The sequence below is a fragment of the Mobula birostris genome, chromosome 5, assembly GCF_030028105.1.
Source record: "Mobula birostris isolate sMobBir1 chromosome 5, sMobBir1.hap1, whole genome shotgun sequence".
Classification (NCBI taxonomy): Eukaryota; Metazoa; Chordata; class Chondrichthyes; order Myliobatiformes; family Myliobatidae; genus Mobula; species Mobula birostris.
In genome coordinates, this window is record NC_092374.1 from 39,561,553 (window position 1) to 39,589,074 (window position 27,522).

At 41.6% G+C, this 27,522-nt stretch overlaps 1 protein-coding gene across 3 annotated transcripts in view; it reads right to left on the minus strand.

Annotated features, from left to right (window-relative positions):
• arhgef28a (Rho guanine nucleotide exchange factor (GEF) 28a) overlaps positions 1-27,522 on the minus strand; it is a 379,030-nt gene that overhangs the window by 266,600 nt on the left and 84,908 nt on the right. For all 3 annotated transcript variants that reach the window (XM_072257921.1, XM_072257920.1, XM_072257922.1), the window contains exons 3-6: positions 21,898-22,045; positions 17,994-18,287; positions 13,576-13,759; positions 3,701-3,878 (exon numbers count right to left, since the gene is read on the minus strand). In XM_072257921.1, the coding sequence (XP_072114022.1) occupies positions 3,701-3,878; positions 13,576-13,759; positions 17,994-18,287; positions 21,898-22,045 (804 nt within the window). The remainder of the gene's footprint in view (positions 1-3,700; positions 3,879-13,575; positions 13,760-17,993; positions 18,288-21,897; positions 22,046-27,522) is intronic.

The window sequence follows — 27,522 nt, forward strand, 5'->3', positions numbered from 1 at the left end:
GTTGTAAGGTAATAACTGTTTTGAACCTCCTGGTGTGGGACCCAAGGCTTCTGCACCTCCTGCCTGATGGTAGTAGCAAGAAGAGAGCATGGCATGGACATTGGGAGTCCTTGATGATAGACGCTGCTTTCTTGTGCCGACATTCCATATGAAGGTACTCAATGGAGCTTTGCGTGTGATGGACTGGGCTATATTCACCACTTTCTTTAGTCTTTTCTCTTCCTGAGCATTGGGGCATCAATGTCAGTTCGTGATGAAATTTGTTAGGATACTCCCCACTGTGCATATATAGAAGTTTGTAAAAAGTTCTGGGTGACTTGCCAAATCTATGAAAGCTTCTCAGAAAGTAGAGGTGGTATCGTGCCTTCTTTGTGATGGCATTGACATGCTGTTCCCAGGACAGATCCTCAGATACGTTAATGTCAAGGAATTTAAAACTTCTGATCTTTTCCACATTTGATCCGTTAATAAGCACTGACTCATGGACCCCCATCTTCTTCCTCCTGTAGTCAACGACCAGCTCTTTTGTTTTGCTGACTTTTAGAGTGCAAGGTTGTTGTTGTGGCACCACTCATTAAGGTTTTCAATCACCCTTCTATATGCTGATTATTTGGCTATTTATAGTATAAAGTATTACATTCTAGTCAATCCTGAAATTACCTTTAAATAGCTAATGAATTGTGGTATTTATGATAATTAGTCTTACTACTACAATACATCATGTGTTTCATCTTCTCTGCTTTTTCCTTTATATTGCAGGGGTACAGACTTAAAAACAACAACCCATAACTTTCCACTGTCTGATCCAAATAGAGGGCGGTGCAAAAAGAATTGGGGACCCCTGTATTAGATGGTACAAGATGTTTGCTAGGTAAATATACATCAAAATATGCTTATCACACTGAATTTTCCATTGAAGTAGATAAAGATTCTGAAAATGGTGTTACCATAATCCATATGTTCAGTTAACAATTTCTATTCTAAATTCAATTCACAAGATTACTTCATGGAGGTAAATTTAAAACTCACTTAACTCGTGTGAGTGTTCTCCTGTTTCCGTGCTGTAATTGTTATATGGTTAAATAGTTTATAATCAAGAACACAACATTTGCCATGTATTACAAAATCTGTGTGGCAATGACACCTATGTTAGGAGCTGTTTGTTGGGACCTAATTCCCAAAGTTAGCAAAGAACAGGAGAGAACAGAACTCAGGGGTAGCCCAGTGAAAACATCACCTTGCAGGCCAATAGCCAAAAGAAGTCTACTGCAATAACATTCTGTTGAGGAAATATACCAGTCACTATATTTTTTAAACATATTGGGAGTTATTGCAATCCTCTCCATCTTTCCTTAGAGGCTTGGGAGCATTAATGCCATATATGGCACCTCCTTTACTTAATGAAATGCCTACTGAGTGTATGTTCATGGTCTTCTGCTGCTGTCGTCCATCCATTTCAAGGTTCAATATGTTGTGCATTCAGAGATGTTCATCTACACACCACTGCTATAACGTGTGGTTATTTGAGTTAATGTCGCCTTCCTGTCAGATTGAACCAGTATGAGCATTCTTCTCTGACCTCTCTCATTAACAAGGCATTTTCACCCACAAAACTGTTGCTCACAGGATTTTTTCCCCACATCACACTCTAAACTTTCGAGACTCTTGTGTGTGAAAATCATCACATAAATACTTATGATATCAGTATCTGAAACATTGCCAGTGTCAGAAGAGTCTTGGAAACAAATAAACTGGTATTGTCACAATCACAAGAAAACCTCCAACCTGTAAGTGGCCTCATCATGGCGAAAGAGGCTATGGAACGACATGTTGGTACAGGAATGGCAATCGGAATTAAGATGTTTGGCAACCAGGAAGTTCTGGTTTTGGCAGATGGAGCAGAGGTGCTCGACAAGGCTGTCCCCCAATTTACATCAGAACTCACCAATGTAGAGGAGGCTGCATCTGGAGCACCAGATACAATAGACAACACCAACAGATTCACAGGTGGAGTGTCTCACCTGGAAGAACTGTTTGGGTTCATGAATGGAGGTAAGGGAGGAGGTAAATGAGCAAGTGTAGTGTATCTGTTGCTTGCAAGGATATGTACCAGGAGGGAGAAAAGTGGGGAGTGACAAATGGGCAAGGGAAACATGGAGGGAGCGATCCCTGTGGAAAACAGAGAGTGGTAGAGGAGGTAAAGCTGTGTTTAGTGGTAGGTTCCCTTTGAAGATGGCAGAAGTTCCAGAGACTGATGTTTTGGATACAGGGGCTCAAGGGGTAGTAGGCAAAGACAAGAAGAACTCTATTTCTGTAAGGCGGGGGGAAGACTGGGGGAGTGGAGATGTCTGGGAAATGGAGGAGATGCAGGTGAGGGCAGCATTAATGGTGGAGGAAGGGAAACTCCATTCTTTAAAGGAGGAGGATGTCTCAGATGTCCTAGAAAGGAAAGCCTCATCCTGGGAAGAAATGCAGTGGAGACAAAGGGAAAGGGAAAATCATTTGCCTTCAGGAATCCACACCTTCACACTTGCTCACACCTTCTTCTCATAAATACTCCACTCTATTCCCTGGTCCCTGGTTACGATTAATGGTTGTACCAGACTGTTTCCAATTTTAGACTTTTGGGTGATGTCAAGATAAACTTCCGATCTCTTATTTCCTTCACTTCAATAAGTCTACTTCCACCTTTACAATCTTGCCCAACATGTTTCAGAGCATCCAGATTCAATTACTTCAATGCCCTCATTGTCACTTTTCCACCCTTCATCCTCTGTATTCTAAATCATTAACAATATCCAACTCCACAGCAACCTCCCTTGCCCCCATCCTTGTTAACATACTTGGGCAACCAGTCCTCACACTGTAACATTCATGTTCAAATGCATTCTCATTTCTGTAAACTCTTCCAGGCACTACCCATGCCCAAGTACTCACTGTTTCTTTAGTTCTTGCCTCTGATACACCCCTTCCCACATAAGCATAGAACTTAGAACGTAGAACAGTACAGCACAGAAAAGGCCCTTCTGCCCACAATGTCATGCTAACCGTTAAACCTACTCCAAAAGCAATCTAACTCTGCCCTCCCACGTAGCCCTCCATGTGCCTATCTAAGAGAATAGATGACACCACTGCATCCATGCCCATCCCATCATCCATTAATGGCATCCTGGATGTCAACTAGGGAGGACAATGTCCTGGAGTTATTTCCATAAAATATTCTACCTATCCGCCTCCACCCATGTTTCCTAAATTGCTGGGCGTCTTTCCAAATGTCTTCATTCTGCCTCGATGTACAATGTTAGCTCGAAATGCTTCCTTGCCTTTTTTTTTGTTAATACGACATAAAAGCATTGGTTCTAATATCTACAACAACAAATTATGAATGTATTTCTAAGTGAACCAGTCCAAGATACTTCACAGGAGTGATCACAAAGAAAATGTTCCACCAGGAAACACAAGAGCAAATAGGAACAATAAACAAAATATTTATCAAAAAAGTAGGTCACAACTGGAACTAATATTAGTTTATTTCATTATGTTCACGCTTATTCTAACTGTATTCTGATTTATACAGTCTAGATCACAGACACAGCGGTCTTCAAGAATCGTCAGCACCAGTTGGAAGACAGCACAAAACTTATATTTCATTTCATATTGCTAATAGATTTGAACTGCCAAAAAAACATTTTCAACTTACTGTATTCTCCTGTACATATCTGCGCAGAAGCAGAATATCTGTCTCAAGGGATTGCCTTCTGTTGTTTTCCATGGTCAATATATAAGTATTTGGTCCATTAAGGCAATTCTGTAGTACGTAGCTGTCACCAAAAGTCTTAGAGATTCCAGATGATGGAGTGACACGGGAATTCTGAAGACTGAGAAGGAGAAAATGAAAGGCTAAGAAATATTTCAATGCACCCACCTTCCCAACAAAGCCAGATCACTGTATGTTTCGGTCCACATATCAGAAATAAAGCTAATCTATTTTTTCACGCTCATCTGAGCCTATTCCTCTTACTAATGCTATTTGCTTGTACAAGATCAATATCTCTCTACTCCCTGGCTGCTCGTTTGTCTAAATGTCAGGTGGTTTCTTCCAAAACCACACAAGACAGCACCTTCCAGACACTACTGCCTTCTGTGTATACATAAAGAAAATCATCTTTTAAATCGTCTTTAAACTTTTCCTTTTTCACCTTAAATATATGTCTTCCAGTAGTTCACATTTCTGTTCTGGGAAAAAGATTGGCCATATACCCTTTTCTATGCCTACTATAAATTTATATATTTCATATTGCCCCTTAGATTCAGACTCTCCATAGAAAAGAATCAAAACTTATCCAAACACTCCTGATTATGGATACAGTCCAATCCAGTCAACCTCCTAATGAACTTCTTTCCCATCCTTTCCAAAGCCTTCACATCTTTCTATAATGCAGTGACTACAACTGGACAAACAACTCCAAATGTGGCCTAATCAAAGTTAATTGGCTTATTATTGTCACATGTGCCAAAATACAGTGAAGAGCTTCTTTTGCATACTGTTCATGCAGATTAAATCATCATACAACTACAACCATGATTTACCAAAGGATATGCTCAATATCCCAATGGATGAATGCAAGCACATAATACCCCTTCTTTACTACTCTATTTGCTTGTTCTGCCACTTTTGGGGAGCTATAGATTTGTACCGCAAGATTCCTCTGTACATCAATGCTTACAAGATTCCTGTCATTTACTGTATACTTTTCTTTTGTAAGTCTTCCCAGAATGCACCACCTCACACTTGTTTGGATTAAACTCCATCTGCCATTTCTCTGCCCAACTTTTCCACTAATCCAAACCTTGCAATAGCCTTTCACAATCTGCAACTCAACCAATTTTTGTGTCATCTGCAAACTTGCTAACCAGACCAGCAACATTTTTGTCCAAATCATTAACATACCTTTCAAACAATAAGAGTCCCAGCACTGATCCTTGTGGAACACAACTGGTCATAGACCATCAGTCAGAATAAGATCCCTCCATAACTACTCTCTGTCTTCTATGACCAAGCCAATTTTGAATCCAATTTACCAACTCACCAAAGATCCCATGTGACTTCATCATCTGGACCAGCCTACATTATTAAGTGTTTTAGAAAAGTCCATGTAGACAATATCCACTGTCCTATCCCTATCAATCGTTCAAAACTCAAGATTGTTTAATGCAGCACAAGGAAACATAATAAGAACATAATAATAATAAAAGCAAAGATAAATATAAATATATATAAATAAAGATAACTTGTATACCTAGATTGATTGTATGATCGTGAAGTGAATGTCTGTACTTAGGCTGACTGACAGGAAATGATAAAAGTATTGGTGGTTGGGGATGAGAAGAATGGGTTAATGGGTAGAGGTGTTGATCAGCCTTACTGCTCGGGAAATCTATCTGCTTCAAGTCCTGGTGTGGATGCTACATAGTCTCCTCCCCGATGGTAGTGGAACAAACAGTCCATGGTGGGATTCTTCATGATACTTTCTGTATATATCTTTGATGGCATATAGACTAGTACTGATGATGCATTGGGCAGTTTAGACTAACCCTTGTAGAGCCTTCCTGTCTGCCACTGTGCAGTTTCTGTGCCATGCAGTGATGCAGCTTATTAAGATACTCTCTATTTTTGCTCATTCTTTCTTGTTGCCATTTGCACAATTTTTTTTGTGCATTGGGGGTTGATGGTCTTGTCATTGTTTGCATGATTTGTTTTCTTTGTGCATGGGGATTCATGTTCATGTTGCAATTTGCACATTTTTTTTTTGCCTGTAGGGTTGATGTTTTTCTGTAAATGGCTTCCATGATTCTCTTTCTTTCGTGGCTATATGGAGAAGACGAATCTCTATACTGCATACGTACTTTGATAATAAATGTACTTTGAACTTTGAACTACACATCTGTTGAGTGACATAAATATGGATGTGCATAGCCCAGCTCTCTTCAGCCTCATCAGAAAGTAGAGGTGTTGGTGAACTTTCCTGACTATGTATAATGTTTTCTGGGACCATGAGAGTTTTTGTGATGCCTCCAACAGAAAGCCATGCTGACTATCCTTAATAAGTCCACACCTTTCCAAATTTGAGTAAATCCTGTCCCAAAGAGTCTTCTACAATAACTTCCCTACCACTGATGTATAACTCTTGGGTCTATAATTTCCTGGATTCTTCAGATTAGCCTTCTTGATAAATATAAACAAATCTGCAGTCTTCTGGCACGTTGCCTGTGGCTAAAGACATTATGAAGATTTCTGTCAAGGCCTCAGCAATCTTCTGTCTTTTCTCAGGCCCTGGGCATCTATTCACCATTATATTCTTCAAGGAATCCAACATCACTTCTTTCTTAATATCAACAAGCCACTCCCTGATATCACTATAATGCATGTCCTACTCTTTGGCAAATACTGACGAATAATAGTCATTTAGCTCCTCACCCACATATTCTGGCTCCAAACATAAATTCCCTCCTTTGATCTTCAGTTTTCGGCACCTTTTTCCCAACTATCCTTTTTTTAAAATATAAAATCCCTTGGAATTTTCTGCAAAACGCCACTTTGCACAAAATATCTTTGAATTCTTTGCAATCCTACTTGCAAAAACATTTCATAATTCCTTTTAGCTCCCATGATTTCAATAAGTCTGTTCCTGCTTCCCTTATATTCCTCAAGAATTTAGTCCAATCTCAGCTTTGTAAACATGCTTCCTTTTTGCTTTTATACTTCACTTACAACAACTTTTGTCATTCAAGGTTACCAAATCTATATTTCATGCTCATGAAAACATACTGGTCCTAAATTCTAACCAGCAAGTCTTTAAAAGATTCACACATGCCAGGTGTGGATTCACCCAGTAACTAGTGTTCCCAATCTACTTGCTCCAATTCCTGTCCAACACAGTTGCATGGGTGACGTAAAGGTCAGATATGGAATACCCAAGTCCTTTGATCACTACGTTATAGAAGTAAGATTAGTAAATGCTGAAAATATTTTGCAGATCAGTCAGCATCGGTGGTTAAGAGAAGCAGAGTAACATGCTTTGCCACTTCACTGTCTTATGTAATGTCAATGACTCAAAAGTAAGTCCACAGCCAATGCAAGATGCAGATGCATCAACATGTGACTCCATTGCATTCTATGTTTCTGCACTGCAATTAGAATAAACTCTCTGAGCAATAGCCCTCACGGTCTTTCACAGACCCAGATGGAGGTTCTCAACTTCAATCTAGCCTAATGATCAACTTCTGAACCATTCCCTCAGCTTATCTGATGCCAAGACCCCACATAAAATTTGCTCTCTGCTCATACCCTGGGACATTCCCAATGATGAGACACAAGGACTCAAACTTAAACCAGTATAACCATGATGGCGTGTCTAAGCTACATCAACAGACATTGTGGCCTTTTCTCCTCTGATTAAATTGTTTTCTTCTCCTGGATCAGACTGGAAGCAAAATGACTCTGACCTCTTATCATTACTACAAGTCAACCTTTTATAAGAGGGTCCAGTGAGACGGAGGAACTGAGGGAAATACATGTTAGTAGGGAAGTGGTGTTAGGTAAATTGAAGGGATTAAAGGCAGGTAAATCCCCAGGGCCAGATGGTCTGCATCCCAGAGTGCTTAAGGAAGTAGCCCAAGAAATAGTGGATGCATTAGTGATAATTTTTCAAAACTCTTTAGATTCTGGACTAGTTCCTGAGGATTGGAGTGTGGCTAATGTAACCCCACTTTTTAAAAAAGGAGGGAGAGAGAAACCAGGGAATTATAGACCGGTTAGCCTAACATCGGTGGTGGAGAAACTGCTAGAGTCAGTTATCAAAGATGTGATAACAGCACATTTGGAAAGTGGTAAAATCATCGGACAAAGTCAGCATGGATTTGTGAAAGGAAAATCATGTCTGACGAATCTCATAAAATTTTTTGAGGATGTAACTAGTAGAGTGGATAGGGGAGAACCAGTGGATGTGGTATATTTGGATTTTCAAAAGGCTTTTGACAAGGTCCCACACAGAAGATTAGTCTGCAAACTTAAAGCACACGGTATTGGGGGTAAGGTATTGATGTGGATAGAGAATTGGTTGGCAGACAGGAAGCAAAGAGTGGGAATAAACGGGACCTTTTCAGAATGGCAGGCAGTGACTAGTGGGGTACCGCAAGGCTCAGTGCTGGGACCCCAGTTGTTTACAATATATATTAATGACTTGGATGAGGGAATTAAATGCAGCATCTCCAAGTTTGCGGATGACACGAAGCTGGGTGGCAGTGTTAGCTGTGAGGAGGATGCTAAGAGGATGCAGGGTGACTTGGATAGGTTGGGTGAGTGGGCAAATTCATGGCAGATGCAATTTAATGTGGATAAATGTGAAGTTATCCACTTTGGTGGCAAAAACAGGAAAACAGATTATTATCTGAATGGTGGCCGATTAGGAAAAGGGGAGGTGCAACGAGACCTGGGTGTCATTATACATCAGTCATTGAAAGTGGGCATGCAGGTACAGCAGGCGGTGAAAAAGGCGAATGGTATGCTGGCATTTATAGCAAGAAGGTTCGAGTACAGGAGCAGGGAGGTACTACTGCAGTTGTACAAGGCCTTGGTGAGACCACACCTGGAGTATTGTGTGCAGTTTTGGTCCCCTAATCTGAGGAAAGACATCCTTGCCATAGAGGGAGTACAAAGAAGGTTCACCAGATTGATTCCTGGGATAGCAGGACTTTCATATGATGAAAGACTGGATGAACTAGGCTTATACTTGTTGGAATTTAGAAGATCGAGGGGGGATCTGATTGAAACGTATAAAATCCTAAAGGGATTGGACAGGCTCGATGCAAGAAGATTGTTCCTGATATTGGGGAAGTCCAGAACGAGGGGTCACAGTTTGAGGATAAAGGGGAATCCTTTTAGGACCGAGATTAGGAAAAACTTCTTCACACAGAGAGTGGTGAATCTGTGGAATTCTCTGCCACAGGAAACAGTTGAAGCCAGTTCATTGGCTATATTTAAGAGGGAGTTAGATATGGTCCTTGTGGTTAAAGGGATCAGGGGGTATGGAGGGAAGGCTCGTACAGGGTTCTGAGTTGGATGATCAGCCATGATCATACTGAATGGCGGTGCAGGCTCGAAGGGCCGAATGGCCTACTCCTGCACCTATTTTCTATGTTTCTATGTTTCTATAATCTGGCACCATTGGGACCTGAAGAGTGCCAGGTTAATGAAAATGCCGAATTACAGAAGGATCACATTAAGTAATAGCTAACCGCCTCTTTATACCTTTAAAATATCATGTAAATCAGTACAAGTTAGATAATAATGAATAAGGCATTCGTTAGTCTTGTGAGACCATGGATCTGCGCCTGGAAAGTCTTCACTCTCCAGGGCGCAGGCCTGGGCAAGGTTGTATGGAGGACAGGCAGTTGCCCATGCTGCAAGTTTCCCATCTCCACGACACCAATGTTGTCCAAGGGAAGAGCAAGGGCCAGTACAGCTTGGCACCAGTGTCATCGCAGAGCAATGTGTGGTTAGGTGCCTTGCTCAAGGACACAACACGCTGCCTGGGCTGGGGCTCGAACTCACGACCTTCAGGTTGCTAGTCGAGTGCCTTAACCACTTGGCCATGTGCCCACAGATAATAATTAAACAGAAATATTAAATGAGTAGCGAGTGAAATTTGAATGAAGTAATATACAGGTTTCCCCCGCCATCCAAAGGTAGAGCGTTCCTAAGAAACGGTTCATAAGCCAGAATGTCGTAAATTGAAGAAGCAATTACTATTTATTTATATGGGAAAAATTTGTGAGCATTCGCAGACCCAAAAAATAACCTACCAAATCATGCCAAATAACGCATAAAACCTAAAATAACAGTAACGTATAGTAAAAGCAGGAATGATATGATAAATACACAGCTTATATAAAGTAGAAATACTTTTCTACAATCTTTGCCGAACTGTCCACCGTAGCGAAAATCTCACGCAAGTGCTCTCGGCAGAAATACTCCCTCCAGTAATCTTTAAGCTATGAAGCTGCCAAATCATACCAAATAACACAGAAAAATACACAGCCTATATAAAGCAGAAATAATGTATGTACAGTGTAGTATCACTTACCGGAATCGGGAAGACAGCACCCAGCACACTGATGATGGTGTGTTAGGCTGAGTCGTCAGAGGTTGGGGTGGTGCAGTGGTCCCTAACCTCCAGGCCGCCGACCGATACATTGCCACGAAGCATGCATTGGTGCAACGGTAGCTGGGACACACCCAGCACATCTTTAAGAAAAAAGCCGAAATAAACAAGCTAATTAATTAGGTGCCGCCCAGCAAGTAAATGCCAGCCCAGATCAGAGGCGACACAATCAGCAATCGCCTCTGATCTGGGCCGACATTTACGTGCTGGGCGGGACCTAATTAATTAGCTTGTTTATTTCAGGTTTTTTCTTAAAGATGTGCTGGGTGTGTCCCGGCTACCGCTGCCCCGCTGCATTCTTCGCAGCCCGGTATCGGTCTGCGGCCCAGATGTTGGGGTGGTGGGATACTGGGGTGTCATCTCATCGTCGTCTATTTCCATCAGGGCAGGCAGGTCATCTTCTATGTCTGCCTGCCTCGATGTCGAAGGTCAAGGTTCGTCGTCTGCTGTGGCTGATGTGGAAGGCTTGAAAAACGACAGTATGCTTGACTGCTTAGCCTCGCGCATTTTTCTATCATACAGTTCTTTGTAAGCACTCAAACCATCCTGCAAATATGCCCTAAGCCAACGTACCCTTTCAAAATTAAAGTCGTACTTTTCTGCAATTATTGCAGCGAAAATCTCACACAGTTGCTTCACGCTCAGTTTCTGGACGAATTCATTTTCGGTCCGTTCACTTCTGCATTGTTTTGATTGTTATCTTTTCCTCTTTCAATTGCATCAGCTCTTCATCTATCAGTTCTTGGTCATGGGATGCCAAAATCTCTTCAACATCATCTTCGTCAACTTCCACAAGCCAAACTCACTTTGTCTTTACTTCGTTCACCACAATCAAAACGCTTAATTATGTCTAGTTTTACGCTAAGTGTAACACCCTTATCAGCTCTTTTAGACTTTTCCAATACCTTAAAACTCATCTTGCTAACGGATGCTCAAAATAAATTGATATAATGCACAGGCACGTGTTTAAGCAATGCTGGCTAGAATGCCGTTCCGGGGGAGGAGCTTGGCTGCTCGGGGCACGCGCTGCCTTTGTTTGTGTGCTGCCTTTTTTCGTAACAGTGAAAACACCTTCTGTTCGTGAAAACAGGTAACTAATGTAGATCTTTCGTAATAGCGAAGCTTTGTAAAGTGAACGTTCGAAAAGCGGAGGACACCTGTACTGTACAGGCACAGATAAAATGAAGGGTACAGGTAAATGTATAGGAATTAACTTCCCTCTTCACTCGCAGTTACTGAGGGAATCCTTGTTAAGTTTCTTTTCCTCCGCTTAGTAATATGCTTAAGCTCAGCGGGTCGCCACGTCTGATCTGAGGTCATAGGCAGAAGAGAACAGAGCGCCGGCCGGGCGACGCCGGAGGGCAGTGCGCGACTGCCGGCAGGCGGGTGAGAAGGTGGACCGGCACAGCGGTCCCCAGCTCCCCTGCCGCTGGCTGGTGAGACGGGCGAGTGCCAAGTGGCCGCGCCTCACACAAATGATATTAATAAATGCAGGAAAACAAGCAGGAATCGCCCGTCTGTGCTTACAAGAGCGCACCAACGCGTGAACAGATCTAGCGCAACCAAAACAATGCACAGCAGATTGGTACGGTGGCCCAGGTATGTTGAAATTACAGTTGCGCGGAAAATTTGAAATCAGTGCCGGGTTACCGAAGGAACCAGATTACAGGTAGTCGGATTAGCGAAGGTCGAGCTGTATCAGCTCAACTCCACTGCCACTTCTATTCCCAATCACAATTTTCTTGCCTTGCTACAGGTTCACTCGTTATGGCTCCAAAGCCCAAACACTGCTATAATTTCATTCTATCTACCACTCTAAGCCTTTTCTTCAAGTATCTTCCTTCATTTCAACTGCACAATCGTTACAATCATTATTTTTTTTAAAACCTCCTGAACTCCATCTTAATGAACCATTCATCTGCCACTAATCACTTTACCCACTTCTTTGAAAACATGCTTCCCAAATCCAGGTCCACCTTTCCTGTAACTTTATGCTAGAACCTCATGGATCAGATTACACTAAATTTACCTTGATCAAAGTCATTACTTCTGCTGTCACTGATCATATCACACTCTTCCACTGTTCAGTTCAGTAAAACTACCTTACCTAATAACTTAGTTAACAAGCAGCGAGAAAAAATAGTCCCAGTTATCTGAGCATACTTGGAAGCTGAGATCCAAAGGAAAGAGTCATTCTTCCCAAAACATCACAGCACATATCTTCTAAACCAGAGATATTTGTAGCTGTTTGCTTGTGTCATCTTCACCTTGTCCCAAAACACAGTCTGCATGCAAACATGCACAAAAGAATTCACCTCTTTGTTCTGTTGTTTCTGCCAAGGAACACAGCTAGATATTCTTTTGAAAGACATGTTCTATTCTTTTTCCAAGTATATTTTATTTTCATCTTACAGGAATGATTGTCATGTGTACATATGAATTCCTAACACCTCCTCTCTACTGCCAGAAAGCACAGTAATCACTGACCAGGTGCAATAATGTCAAGTGGCATGTCATGTGGTAAAGTCATGTGCAAGATCCTTTCATAAAATATCCACTCAAAAGAAAATGGTCTTCCTGTTTGATAAAGAAAACCAAGCCTGGCTACTCTGCTATTGAAGATTTCCTAAGTGTTCATCTGATTGCAGTTGCCTCCACCAAGTTTGACCTGGTGTTTGATCCCACCATCCATACCCCTTCTTTGCCAATGAATTACGTCCCTGATCAAATTACCAATACCCCTGCCTGCCTGACCACCTCACATTTGCCTTTCTCCAAAGTTCTATGATATGGAGACTGGTTAGAAGAGTTGTATTCGCAATTACAAATCCAACAGAATGCACAACAAAAAGTGGTTACTAGGGGCCTTTAACAAAATTTGTATTTACCCTCGAGAAACTGTTCCAGCTCCCTCCCCCACCACTGCTTCAACGTGTCTTTGAAGAAACAGAAGAATTTCTAGGCAGTGATGTTCCTATTTCCCCTTTAATAATCTCTACACTGAATTGGGAGACTCACAGGAATGGATAAGCACTGACTAGTAACAGAATTGTAACACCATTGAAAGAGGACAAACTGAGTTAATTCACTATGACTGTCTTCCCACTTTCATCCCTTTGAAAATAGAACCAATACTACACATCCTAAATGTCAAAGCTACACCTCAGAAACTAATACATTTACTGTAATCTAGATATTTAATTCCCCAACATCCTACAGAAATATGCAACAATCTTTGCACTCCCCCTTCATTCAATATCTAAAATGCAGCACTCACGACTGGAATTCTACAAATCTGAAACAGGTCTATAATTCGGGAGCTAAAACAAACGTTCGAAAATCAGGTACTTACTCTGTGAAATATTCAGCAAGATGCTTCATTCCGTTCTGCAACGCCAAGTCCACAGGTGTCTCCCCTTCCTCATTTGGCATCACAACAGCTTGGATTCCACCAGGTTTGCACAACAGGAACTCAGAGAATTTATAAAGGCCCAATCTCACTGAAACATGTAGCAAGGTTTCTCTGGGTATTAGCTCTAGACAATAAAGATAAGGAAGTCAGAATAAAAGATTAGTGGAACAACTTGGGAAATGCTCAGGTAACAGCTGTGGAGACTGAAATGTGGGTTATATTTCATATCAATGACCTTCATGAGATCCAGAGGAAGTTGGATACAACTGTACATGAAACTAGTGAAGCATTAGTGTATTTGATCACCCAACATTTGTGGAAATCAGTGTTTCCAAGAGAAGAAAACAATCACATGATTTCCTGGATCCAATTTGCAAGGCTAGAAATTACACCAAAACAAAAAAAAAGTCAATGGTTGGGGTTGGGGTTGATGGCCAATGCTCACTCAGGAGCCTGAAAGAATTTTTTCCATGCTGTATCTCTCTTTGGCCATTCTATTCTATTGCCCTTTGCAGTTATGATTGTGCAGGTGAGCTGCTTTCAGTGTCACATTCAGATCTGATCGCACTAGGTCAAAATAGTCCAGAGTGAATCTGATATTATCCGCTCACAGGTTAGTCTCCTATTCGTCATACTGCAGGGTCAGCATCTACACAATTTAAAGGGGGATGTTGCAGCAGGTCACTGCCCTTTGCTGGGAATCCAATCCAAGTAAGTCCCACTTAACAAAAATGTTGAATTCACTCAGCATGCCAAGAAAATCAACTTAGGAAAGAAACAGAGTTGATACTTTGGGTCTAGATAGAAAATTTTAGTAAACAAGTATGTTTTAAGTTGCAGCGAAGGGGGCCAGTTGAGAAAACGTCTGTGATACGATGCAGACTGAAGGGGTCAAGAAGGTAACAATTATTTTTCAAACAAGCAGGGAGAGACAGAAGAAAGACAAAAAAGAAACAAATTCAGAAAGGTACAGCTACATTAGTGGAGAGTTATCTGAAATTTAGAGGTGAGTCCCAGAGCTGATGGAAGATGAGGAACTATTCCTTCAATTTATGTTGGACATCTTCAGAGCATTCAAGAAGCTGAAGGTGGAGAACAAGAGGGAGAGTGAGGAGAGAATGAATGTGACAGGAGACAGGACAGTCAGAGTCACCTTGTGACCAAAAGAGAGGCATTTTGAAAAAACTGTCAGCCAATTTATTGTACCCAATCACATGCATTCCCTTTGTCTCCAGACCTCCACCTCACCACAACTTAATACATACTTGTTATCTCGCTTTTCCCAGTTCTGATTTCAATCATTCAAAATAAGTAGCCCCACTCCCCCACCCAGCAATCATCTCACCAGCTCCACACAGGCACCAGTCACAGGACACAAGCACCTTCCTCCTCAGGTACCAACCACATGAGCAAGCCCCCTATTCAAAACACTATCATAATTACCTGGAACGTGAGCCTGCTATCCCAGAAACTAACCACCAAATCCAGACCCCAAAACCACTCAGAAACCAACTCCACCCACGAGAAAGAGAACAGGTTACGGGGAAATAGGCAGAGAAACAGAATTCATAGGATTGCCCTAAAAACTGGCGTAGACTAGACGGGCCAAATTACCTTCTTCAAAGTCATTACAAGACATGAATGTCTAACGAGTACAATCTGTTATATTCTGGCTATTTTAATAAACGTCCACTTAGAAGCTCAAGCAAATTTTCAATTGATATTTTTAGTTATCTTGCTATGGAAATTTCAACAAATTGCAGTCAGAAAATGTGAACAATCTGAACAGGATCACTATCAATTATTTTGTGAAATATACTTTCATTGTGATGAATTAAAGTCTGGTCTGATGGACTGAAACCCTCATTGAGAACTACATCCATATAACATAAACTTGAAAAATCTTTTAAAAAATCAGGGCATCTGCCCTTTTCATGCACATATCCAATCTCGCTAAACATATGTGAGGTCATTATCTAATCCAAGTGACGGGACGAAATCTCACATTCACACTTTCAGCAGTACTGCTGTACAATGTAAAATTGTACCCTGTTATGCCATGAATTTTAAATCCTCAAATGGCAGGAAACAAAATGTATATGCTTACAATGTACTCCTTATCAGTCTAAAAGCAATGAGTTAAGAACATCTGTTAATGTTGCTGAGTAAGCCACTGAGTTTTTAACCAATGAATTCCAGTAAAGTTTCTAACTAAATTATTTACCATTTTTTTGTGCTTTCAGAAGCTTGACAGATGTATCCAATACAAGATCACCCTTCACACTATTCATGTATACAAGGTGGAATCCCTGCATTGTTCCTCTTTACCTTCTGCGCTGGGGTGAAATATAACTTTCTACATTTGGCATAGTAATTTGTAAAAAAGTATGTTCTAACAGAAAGGTAAAAACTGCTAAAATGCAATTGTTTTTTCTACTTCTGTACCATTCTAAGACCTGCAGAAGACTTACGAGCAATCAGGAGGAGTGGAGGTTTAATTCACAGAGGTGGTCTTGGTCTGTATTTTTCCTATTTCAGGCAGCTCTACAAACAATTGTACTGCTTTCCTGAAAACGGAATGGGATACAATCCGAGCGAGCAGCTTGTTGAACTTCTAAAACACTCCCATAATGTCTCTTGGTACTTTTATACAGCACAGTTGGCAGCATCTAAGCTACACTTAATATTTGTGCATTAATTAAATTTTTGAATGCAACCATGCGTGAATGGAAACAAGGCCAAAAAGCTTTCATTCTAACTATGCCAACAAATTATACAAATTGCTTGGAGATTCTTGGAATCAGACCGAATTAACTTGTACAATTAGACAGAAACAATGAAAGAATTATCCTATAGTTCTGGACAAGGAATGCTACTGCAAAGGCAACGCTATGACGCACGACAAAATGATTTCCATAATAATTAGTACGTATTAATTATGCACTACAAAAAAACAAAAACAAACCCAATAGTGTGACCATTATTTATTACTTCACCAAACTGTTAAGTGGAATGGGTATTTATCTTATTGCTTCAGCTAAAATACTATTTAAAATTGAAAATTTTGCTTTAAAATTTTCCTCAACAAGTGACACACTATTCCAGTTAGAAAAAAATTATTAGATTTAAACATCACAAAACAAATCCCAAGAGTCAACAAGTTGTTTGTTAAATGACTTATTCAAAGAGTGACTTAAATGAAATAAGGGAACTTTTAGTGGCTATTTTGGAACTAAAAAAATTGTCATAAATATATTAACACATAAATGTACAAAAATGATAAGAATTAAATAGATATTCAATGGACACTATTTAGCTTTATTATAACTACTCACCCAATTACTGTAACATTGAAATCAATAGTTTGAAGGGTAAGCAATTAAAACTCCCTAGCCGATGAGGCTTTTATATATTGGCGAGACCCGACGCAGACTGGGAGATCGTTTTGCTGAACACCTATGCTCTGTCCGCCAGAGAAAGCAGGATCTCCCAGCGGCCACACATTTTAATTCCACATCCCATTCCCATTCTGATATGTCTATCCACGGCCTCCTCTACTGTAAAGATGAAGCCACACTCAGGATGGAGGAACAACACCTTATATTCCGTCTGGGTAGCCTCCAACCTGATGGCATGAACACTGACTTCTCAAACTTCCGCTAATGCCCCACCTCCCCCTCGTACCCCATCCGTTATTTATTTATATACACACATTCTTTCTCTCTCTCTCCTTTTTCTCCCTCTGTCCCCCTGACTATACCCTTTGCCCATCATCTAGGTTTTCCCCCCCTCCCCCTTTTCCTTCTCCCTGGGCCTCCTGTCCCATGACCCTCTCATATTCCTTTTGCTAATCACCTGGCCAGGTCTTGGCTCTATCCCTCCCCCTCCTGTCCTCTCCTATCATTTTGGATCTCTCCCTCCCCCTCATACTTTCAAACCTCTTACTAGCTCTTCCTTCAGTTAGTCCTGACGAAGGGTCTCGGCCCGAAACGTCGACTGTACCTCTTCCCAGAGATGCTGCCTGGCCTGCTGCGTTCACCAGCAACTTTGATGTGTGTTGTTTGATTTTATTATGTTGAGTTATGATATTGAATAAATGGATTACTGGTCTTTTCTTCCATTTTACATCAAATCACTAAACCCACAAACAGATCAGAAATCAAATAATAACTTTTAGGGAAAAGTACTTTGCTAATGAAAGTATCATCATTGATGAAAGGTACTGCACAGTCTTACAGGACCGGCCTTTGGTATCAACATCCATGAATTCTATCTACTAAAATTTAAATTAAAAACTTGTCTCGTCAGGTACATAAAATAACATCATGTAAGATACCAAAGATTGAATGTATGGTTACCTTGTTCCGGCCAGTTTCCAAGGAGATTCCAAGACGGAAGTAATTCTAAGTGTTCAACAGCTGCCGTCATTTTCTCATCCAACGACTGCAGTGCCTCTATCGTGAGGCCAAATTGTTCAAGCAGAGTCAGGTGACTAGTGCAAGTGATTGTGTCAACACTTCCAATGAGAAACTGAGCTAGCTTGTGCGCAACATCTTGAACGTAGGTTATCTGACTGCACCCAAGGATAGATACCAACTGTCTCTCTGTGTACACGCAGGCAGAAACTGTAACACTTTCCAAAATGTCATGGCCTGCAACAAATTGCAAGAATAAATATTAAATTCTAGATCTCTAACACAGGATTAAATATATATAATCATACTTAGATGTCAACTCTGTTGCCAAATCAAAGGTCGTAGATTCAAACATAATTCCAGAGACTTAAACAGGTAACTTGAAGTGACACTACAGGTCAGTACTGAGGCAGTACTTCCCGCACGTATATTAAACCAAACCCCTTTCTGACACACTGTGTCAGGCTAGAGATTCCACGGAATTATATGACGAAGTAGTAACAGTCACCTATCAACATTTTCTATGCCATATCCCTCAGGATGGCTGAAACGCATCCGAATCGTTGTCAGATTTTGAGCAACACCCACGAAGTGCTGAGCAACTCAGCAGGTCAGGTAGCATCTACGGGAGGAAATGAATAGCTGATGCTTCAGGCTAAGACCCTTCATCAGGACCTGATGGTCACCAGGCTGTGACCATTCATCAAGTGTTCCCAGCGTGGCCTCCTCTACATCGGTAAATCCCATTGCAGATTGGAAGACTGGTTTGACAAGCACTTTCACTCCATCTGCAACAGGAAGGATTTCTCGGTGGTCAACCATTTTGATACCATTCTTCACTCCCATTCCGCCAAGCCCATCCATGACCTCCTCTCTGCCACAATGAGGCCAATCTGAGGATGAAGGAGCAAAACCTCATATTCCGTTTGGATAAGCTCCAAACTGGCGGCAGTTTTTATTTCGAGATACAGTGGGGAACAGGGCCTTCTGGTCCAACGAGGCAGACCAGGCAGAAACCCACCTGTTTAACGCTAGCCTAATCACAGGACAATTTACAGTGACTAAATAACCTACTAGCTGGTACATCTTTGGACTGCTGGGAGGAAACCAGAGTACCCGGAGGAAGCCCACATGGTCACTGGGAGGAGACCGGTGAGTCCATTCAATTAAATAATAAACAACGGCCATGGAGGAGAAGGGAGGAGAGATAGTGATTTACGTACATTTTCTGATTAAGAACACTGATATTTTTCATGTTGTTTCAGGTATTTTATTTTTTTGTTTAGTTTTAATGTTCAATTATATAAATATTTGGCATTTTGTTCAATTTTGTAATAGTATAGCCAGTTATCACAGTAGCTTTCTGCTTAGGATCTGCTTCTTACAGTAGTAAAGGCCCTGGACTGCACAGGTCTCATTGATCAGCTTGGACTAGGAGCCAATTTCCATGTGGCAGTTGACATTCTGATTAAATGAATGATAAATTTGGGTACTCCCTAGACACTGGAAAATCCAAGCCAATAAAGCAATTCTTTCCCGCTAATTCGAATGTCTCTTTTCTTCTCTCAAAGCTTTCCAGTCACACATGTTCCACAGGTGAACTGTGCAAATGCAAATCAGTACACATATCTGATATCAATATGAAAATCTATTAGCAACACATAATTTCTAAGAAAATGTTTAAAATGACACGAGTGGGTGAAAATACTATAAAAATTAATACTAAAACTTACTACCCTGGAGAATTATTTTTTACAAGTTTATGTTTCCTGATAAGCTAAATACCAGAGGAAATTATACTGTCTGGAAAGTCTGACATACTGCAGTAAATGCCCAATAAATGTCAACCTGTTAAAATGAACAGCATGAACTAAGTTAGGTACAAAAATATTGAATTTTCAATATCTGCTTTGTGTCACAAATAAACAATAACGTTCACAATTTACTTGTCATTTTAAATGCGAGGTTTGTGTGAATACTATTAAAATATACTTTAGGAGGGAGGAGAAGATAGCGGCGCGATGCAGCTTGCGCAGCCGTTCCAAATGAATATCGATATGTGTAACTAGGGGGCCGTGCATCAATCCGGATTTGATGGAGACAGCCGTGAAAGCGCAGAGGAACATCTGGAGCAATTTCTGAAATGCCTGCTTCGCTGCCGCTGCTACTGTGCGATCGAGAATCTCTGGAGACGTATGCCCCAAATCCTCGGCTTTGCATATCGCCTGTTGCCGGGGCCGGGGTCGAAACGCACAGCAGAGATGGTGCTCGGTTCTCGGTGTTGAATAGGTGGTCGGAGGCTCAGAGTTTTCGGACGGACTCGGAGTCAGACTATGGTCGGATGCTTCCGGGATGTTGCATCGGTAAGTTGGCGGCGCTGGGGGTTTACCGTCTGCGTGAGATGATGGGACTTTGAGGGACTCTGAGCCTTTTACTGTGCCATGGTCTGTTCTTATCAAATTACGGTATTGCTTTGCACTGTTGTAACTATATGTTATAATTATGTGGTTTTTGTTATTTTTTAGGTCGTTTTGTCATGTGTTTTCATGATATCATTCTGGAAAAACATTTTTATCATTTCTTACTGACAATAAAAGGGGACTGCCTGTCCTCATAATCATCATAATAATAATAATAATCATTATCATAATAAGTAACTTTGAGTGGCACTGTGGCACAGCTAATAGAACTTCAGTTTCACAGCTCCAGTGTTCTGTGACCCAGATTCAATCCACTTCAGAGTTGACGTGAGTGAAATGATGTACAACCGTTGGCTCCTGAACCAGTGTGTATAACTTCATTCATTTCAAATCTGAATTGAATCTATAACCTATAGATTCATGCTCAAGGACTCTACGATTCATATTCTCAATTTGACTTCTTTTGCGCATCGGTTATTTCTCAGTCTTTATTGATATACAATTTTTTTTTCAAAAATTCTTCTGTATTTCTTTATTTTCCTGTAAATGGCTGCAAGAAAATGAATCTCACAGTAGTATATGGTGACCACGTTGCTAGATACCTGAGGTACCTAATAAAGTGGCCACTGAGTTTATCTTCATGGCCTTCCACTGTTGTAACCCATCCACTTCAAGGTTCAACATGTTGTACAGTCGGAGATGCTCTTCCGCACACCACAATTGTAACATGTGGTTACTTAAGCTACTGTCGCCTTTCTGTCAGCTTAAACCAGTATGGTTTCTCTGATTAACAAGGCTCTTTCACCCACAGAATTGACACTCACTGGATTTTTTTTGTTTTTCACACCATTCTCTGTAAACTCTACAGACTGCTATGCACGAAAATCCCAGCAGATCAGTTTCTGAGATACGCAAGCTACTCCGTCTGGCACCAGCAATCATTCCACGGTCAACGTCACTTAGATCACACTTCTCCATTTTAATGTTCCGTCTGAATGGCAACTGAACCTACTTTTATGCATTGAGTTGCTGCCGCATGATTGGCTGAATAACAAGCAGGTGTACAGGTGTACTTAATAGAGTAGCCTCAAAGTGAAATAAATTCACTTTGACTTTGACCCTGCCCTCCCCATTCCTGACTTCAAGAAGTTAGCATGTTCTTCTTGTGATCATATGAACTTCCTCTCACAGCCCCAAAGTGTGCAGGCTGATAGACTAATGGGTTGCTGTAAATTGCCCCAAGTGTTTAGGTGAGTGGCAGAATCCTGGGGAATCAGAAGGAATGATGGTAGAAAAATGTGGGTTAGGGCAGGACGAGTGTCAAAATGGATGGTTAGCAGTTGCATTGACTTGGGGATCCAAAGGATCTGTTTCCATGTTGTATAACTCTATGAATAAATTTGCTTATTTAGTTTCTTAGTTCTTACCTGGAACTACTGACTTCAGCGTCCTAGCATCCAGCCTCTGAGCCACAGTGACATGCATCTGGCAGGAACCCTCATAAATGAAGTACAATTCTGTGCTTTCAGGTAAGAGACAAGTCTCTTCAAACACTGCTAATATTGACTGCTGCCCCTGCATAACAAAAATTAAATAGCATCTGATTATAGAAACCATCAGAAAACAATGAATCATTTTCAAAAATCAAAACAACAAATTTGTACCTATGGTAGGACTTGCATACTGTTTCAATTGGTGATCCCCTGAAGTCAAGCTAATTATAAAAGTGCTAAATATTCAAATTCTTATTCTATTGGTTGTTACTGGGTGTCAGGCTATTGACTGACCTCTGCGTCATAATAATATTTGCTAAAATTTCTACAGTGCATCTGAAAAGTGTTTGACTATGGTCACACTTGCTGGAGCTCAAGGATACTGTTTATCAACACCATCAGGGAATATTTGCATCTTGGGTTAACATCACAGTGATCTTTCAGGCCCATATGGTTCTAATACAAAAAGGAATGAGTATAGAAGAGTGGGAGAATTGTAATTCCTTAAGTATATCCTATAAACATGAATGCTGTACCATGAAAGTAGGGCACTTTACTGTGGAAGTAGGTGATAGGAGTCCTTGACTTTAGTATTCACAGTCAGAATTGGGATAGTAGACGATGTTTGGTGTCTTGTAAAAGCAGCAAGAGATTGTGCAAGCTTATATTGCACATCTCAAGTGTTTTCAGGGATTGCAATCTATGGAGATTGACTGTTATGCAGAAAACAGAGCAACATTTGTACAATAAATCTACTTATGTGAAGTATTGCATGTTTGTCAAAATTTACTATTACTTCAGAAAATATTATGAAATATATAATGCTTAATGATACAGTATATAAGCAAATGGACTGTCTCGGCATTGGATTAGGGTGCAGGGATTATAATGTATCCTTAGTGCTTTCAAAGTGTACAATAAATGCATAATGCACTGCTGATCCAGGATAGTATACTCACTCAGTATACCTCCTGTACCTAATAAAGTGGCCACTGAGTTATGTTCGTGGTCTTCTGCCCATCCACTTCAAGGTTTGATGTGTTGTGCATTCAGAGATGCTCTTCTGCACACCACTGTTGCAATGAGTGGTTATTTGAGTTACTGTTCCTTCCCTCTCAGCTTGAACCAGTCTGGACATTCTTCTCTGACCTCTCACATTAACGAGGCATTTCACCCACAGAACTGCTACTCACAAGATACTTTATTTTTGTTTATCACCCCATTCCCTGTAAACCCTAGACTGTTGTGTGGGAAAATCCCATGAGTTCAGCTGTTCCTGAGATATTCAAACCACCTCACCTGGAACAAACAATCATTCCATGGTCAAGCAACACACATCAAATTTGCTGGTGAACGCAGAAGGCCAGGCAGCATCTCTAGGAAGAGGTACAGTCGACATTTCCGGCCGAGGTTCCGGCCTGAAACGTCAACTGTACCTCTTCCTAAAGATGTTGCCTGGCCTGCTGCGTTCACCAGCAAATTTGATGTGTATTGCTTGAACTTCCAGCATCTGCAGAATTCCTCGTGTTTACATTCCATGGTCAAAGTCACTTAGATCATACTTGTCACCCATTCTGATGTTTGGTCTGAACATCAACTGAACCTCTTTACCAAGTCTACATGCTTCTATGCGTTGAGTTGCTGCCACATGACTGGCTGACCAGATTGTTTGTACGAAGGAGCAATTTATTCACATTCTCGTTGAGCGTGACGTGGAGTTCACAGAGCTGTCTCCAGGCTGTTAATGGTACTCAGCTGCTAGTCGAGTGCCTATCGGTGGAGAGTGGCCCTGGATCACGTGAGTGCAGGAGTGGACAAAACTTCTCACAGCTAAACCACTGAGTTACATGAAGACTTGTTCTGGGGTTGGAAGGGAAGGCACATGGAATGCTTATTTTCTGAGCCTGTGGACGGGGCTACTGTCCATAGTCCAGTGGTGATATGTGGTAACTATCGAGCACACAGCTGGTGGGTAACAGACTGACATGGATTGAGAAATAGTTATGGGTTGGAAAACAAAGGTCTAATAGATCCTTCTCTGACTGACTGGTGGGATACTACAGCGATCGGTGCTTTGGCCTCAGCAAGTCACAATCTAGATAAACAAGGTGGCTCACAGAAACAATATTTCCTAGTTTGGCGCTGGTACTAAACCACGTGGGATTGTGAGGACAGAATAGGATGGAGAGTGACTTCAAGCGGATGCAGACAAGCTGAGTGATTGGGGGAGAACATGATAGATGGAGTAAAATGTGGAAAAATATGAGATCACCTAATGCAGCATATATAAAAACAGCTCTCCATATAAAAAACAGCAGCATATTGTTAACTGATGAGAGATTAAGTACAGTTGTTGTTTAAAGGTACCTAGGTGTGCTTGCAGACATGTCACTGAAGGCCAACGTGAAGGCATAAGAAGTAATTAGGAGAGCAAATGTCATATTAGTCTTTGTTCGGAGAGGGTTTGATTGGGAGCAAAACAGTCTATTGTAATTGTAGGATGGTGAGACTACACCCGAGATATTATGTAGAATTTTGGTCTTCTTAATCCAGGAAAGAATTTACTTGCTATCATGGGGGTGCCGCAAAGATTCACTCGAAGTTCTTCATAATGTTATCCATTGCAGTCTAGCAAGTTTGCCATACAAGAAGGAATGGTGTAGACAGGTACTAATTCTCTAGAGTTCAGAAGAATGAAAGGCGATTTAATTGCAATTTTAAGAGCTTGCCAGGGAGGATGTCTTCCTTGATTGAGGACTGGGGCATCCGCCCAGAAGGAGACAGTCATTTAAGGATTGAGATGAGGTGAAACATTTCACTCAGAAGAAAATAAACAGTCAATGTTCTCTACCTCAGAGGCTATGGAAGTTCATTCAAAAGAGAACTTGATGGATTTCTGGATATTACTGGAATCAAAGCATGTGGGGATATTGCTGGAAAATGGTATTGGAGTAGAGAATTAGCTACAATTTTGATGAACGGCAGAACAGACTCAAAACGTCAGATGGCTATTGCTGCCACCTCTTGGGTTTTGCTTTGAAAATGCATCACAACTTGAGGACTTGATCTGTGTGTATTTGTTTCAACAGATGTGCTGTCCGTCACTTGACAGCACAGGGGAAAAATGAAAAAAGAAACAAAGTAGTATTTATACAGCACATTTCATAATCTCCTTTCTGAAGGACCTGCATTGTTGCCCCTCTCCTTTGAACATGCATTAAGATTTGGGTGGTTTCTGGCTTTAAAGCTTCTGAACACTTCTGAAAAGTGGAGCAAGGTTATACAGACAGATTAAGCTGATAATGGTCCAGAAATTTACACTAACATATGCCACTTCTTAGAAGCATTTGCAAGGAAAATATGAATAAACTCCAAAATATTTATTTGGAATTGGTTAAAAAACTGAGGTTTATGACCATTAACTGCAAGCTCAGTGTGGAATGCATTAAGTTTTTTAGCAATGCAATTCCAAATATGCTGACCAGTATTTTTTAGACAGCTAACAGATGGTACAACATGAAAATAAGTAGCAATGGAAAACTACTGCTACTTTACATCTGACAGTAATCCTTTCATGTGCGCTTTTTAACCATAGAGCAAACTGTCAACCATAAATGTTTTCAGACACAACATATCTGAAAGCTTATCCTAAAAATTATACAATCGGCTAACACATTATTCTTTGAAGTTTGTTTCGTCTCTTGAAGTTCATACAACAGTCTTTTACTTGACTCACAGATTACATACTATCTGCATCCATACCTTCCAATTAATGAATCCAAATAAACCAAAACATATTCAAAACAATGGTTTAAAAAAACAGGAAGGCATTTAGAAAATAAATAACCAACGAACAATAACATTTCAGCCACATGACTAAGGCAGGAAACTTAACCAATTTCTGGAATTAATTTAGGCATTTTAAATGTTCCTGTGGTAATTAACAATTAGCTCGAGACAACGATGAAGAAACTTGGAAGATTTGCACTGTCAAGGGGAACGAAAACTGCATAAATACTTCAAAATATTTAGCAAGTAGCCCATTATTAAGAAATGCAAGGCACTTACAGTTCTTCATCCTGTTTGTGATCCTTGGTGGTATTGTAGCAATGTGCTACACACAGAGCTAAAAATAACGACACGCAGTCTATAATTTGCACTTGAGACTAGTTTATTCAAACTTCGCGGCACTGGCTTTTACGCTGTTCTGTTCCCGCCCTCTCCAGGCAGAAATGACATCAGAGGTGCATTACAAAATTCTCTTCCCGCGCGCAGGCTTTCTCCCCTTACTGGTGAAGAAGAAGGCTCAGCGCCATTTTGGGGCTGGCCTCTCTGCTGATGCATGCGCCATTTTGTGAGCCGGTTCGCCTGCGTAGAAAGTGGGTCGCTACAAACTACCCCCCCCTCCCAGAACCAGCGATACACCCCCCAATGTCCACAGTCTGGATCAGTCTCTGTTTGGGCGGTCTGCCTCTGCGCCACGGTGCCTGAACCTCGACCGGCTACGCCAAGTCCACGTGGGCCAGTTTGGGTCGGTCCACCGTGAAAACCTCCTCAATGTCCAGAACGTACATGGACCCGTTGTTCCTGATCACTTTGAAAGGCCCCACGTACGGCTGCTGTAGCAGTGCCCGGTGTGCGCCCCTTCGTACAAACACAAACTTACAATTCTGCATGTCTTTGGGTACGCAGGTCGGGATCTGCCGTGCTGTGAAGTCGGTACGGGGGCCAGGTTGCCGAGTCTTTCATATAGTCTGTCCAAGACTGCTGTGGGTTCTTCCTCTTGCCCCCTTGAGGCTGGTATGAACTCTCCTGGGACGACCAGGGGTGCGCCGTACACCAGCTCAGCCAACGAGGTGTGCAGATCCTCTTTGGGCGCTGTACAGATTCCAAGTAGGACCCAGGGAAGCTCGTCCACCCAGTTAGGCCCTTTCAGGCGGGCCATGAGAGCCGACTTTAAGTGACGGTGGAAGCGTTCCACTAGTCCGTTCGACTGCGGGTGGTAGGCAGTTGTGTGGTGTAGCTGTGTTCCCAACAGGCTGGCCACAGCCGACCACAGGCTGGAGGTGAACTGGGCGCCTCTGTTGGAGGTAATGTGGGCCGGTATCCCGAAGCGTGCTACCCAGGTGCTAATCAGCGCTCGGGCGCAGGAATCGGCGGTGGTGTCGTTGAGCAGGACCACATCTGGCTTCTTGTGAACCAGTCTACCATAGTTAGGAGGTACCGCACTCCTCGTGACACTGGCAGGGGCCCCACGATATCCACATGAATGTGTCAAACCTCCAATGGGTGGGTTCGAACTGCTGCAGCGGGGCTTTGGTGTGCCGCTGCACCTTGGCTCTTTGGCACTGAGTGCACGTTTTGGCCCATTCACTGAACTGTTTGTGAAGTCCATGCCACACGAACTTGCTGGAGACCTTCCAGAATATTGTCCTGATAGATGAGTGTGCCAAGCCGTATATGGAGTCGAAGATCTCCCCACCACCAGGCTGCCAGGACGATGGGGCGAGGTTGGCCGGTAGCCACGTCACACAGGAGGGTCCTCTCACCTGGGTCTAC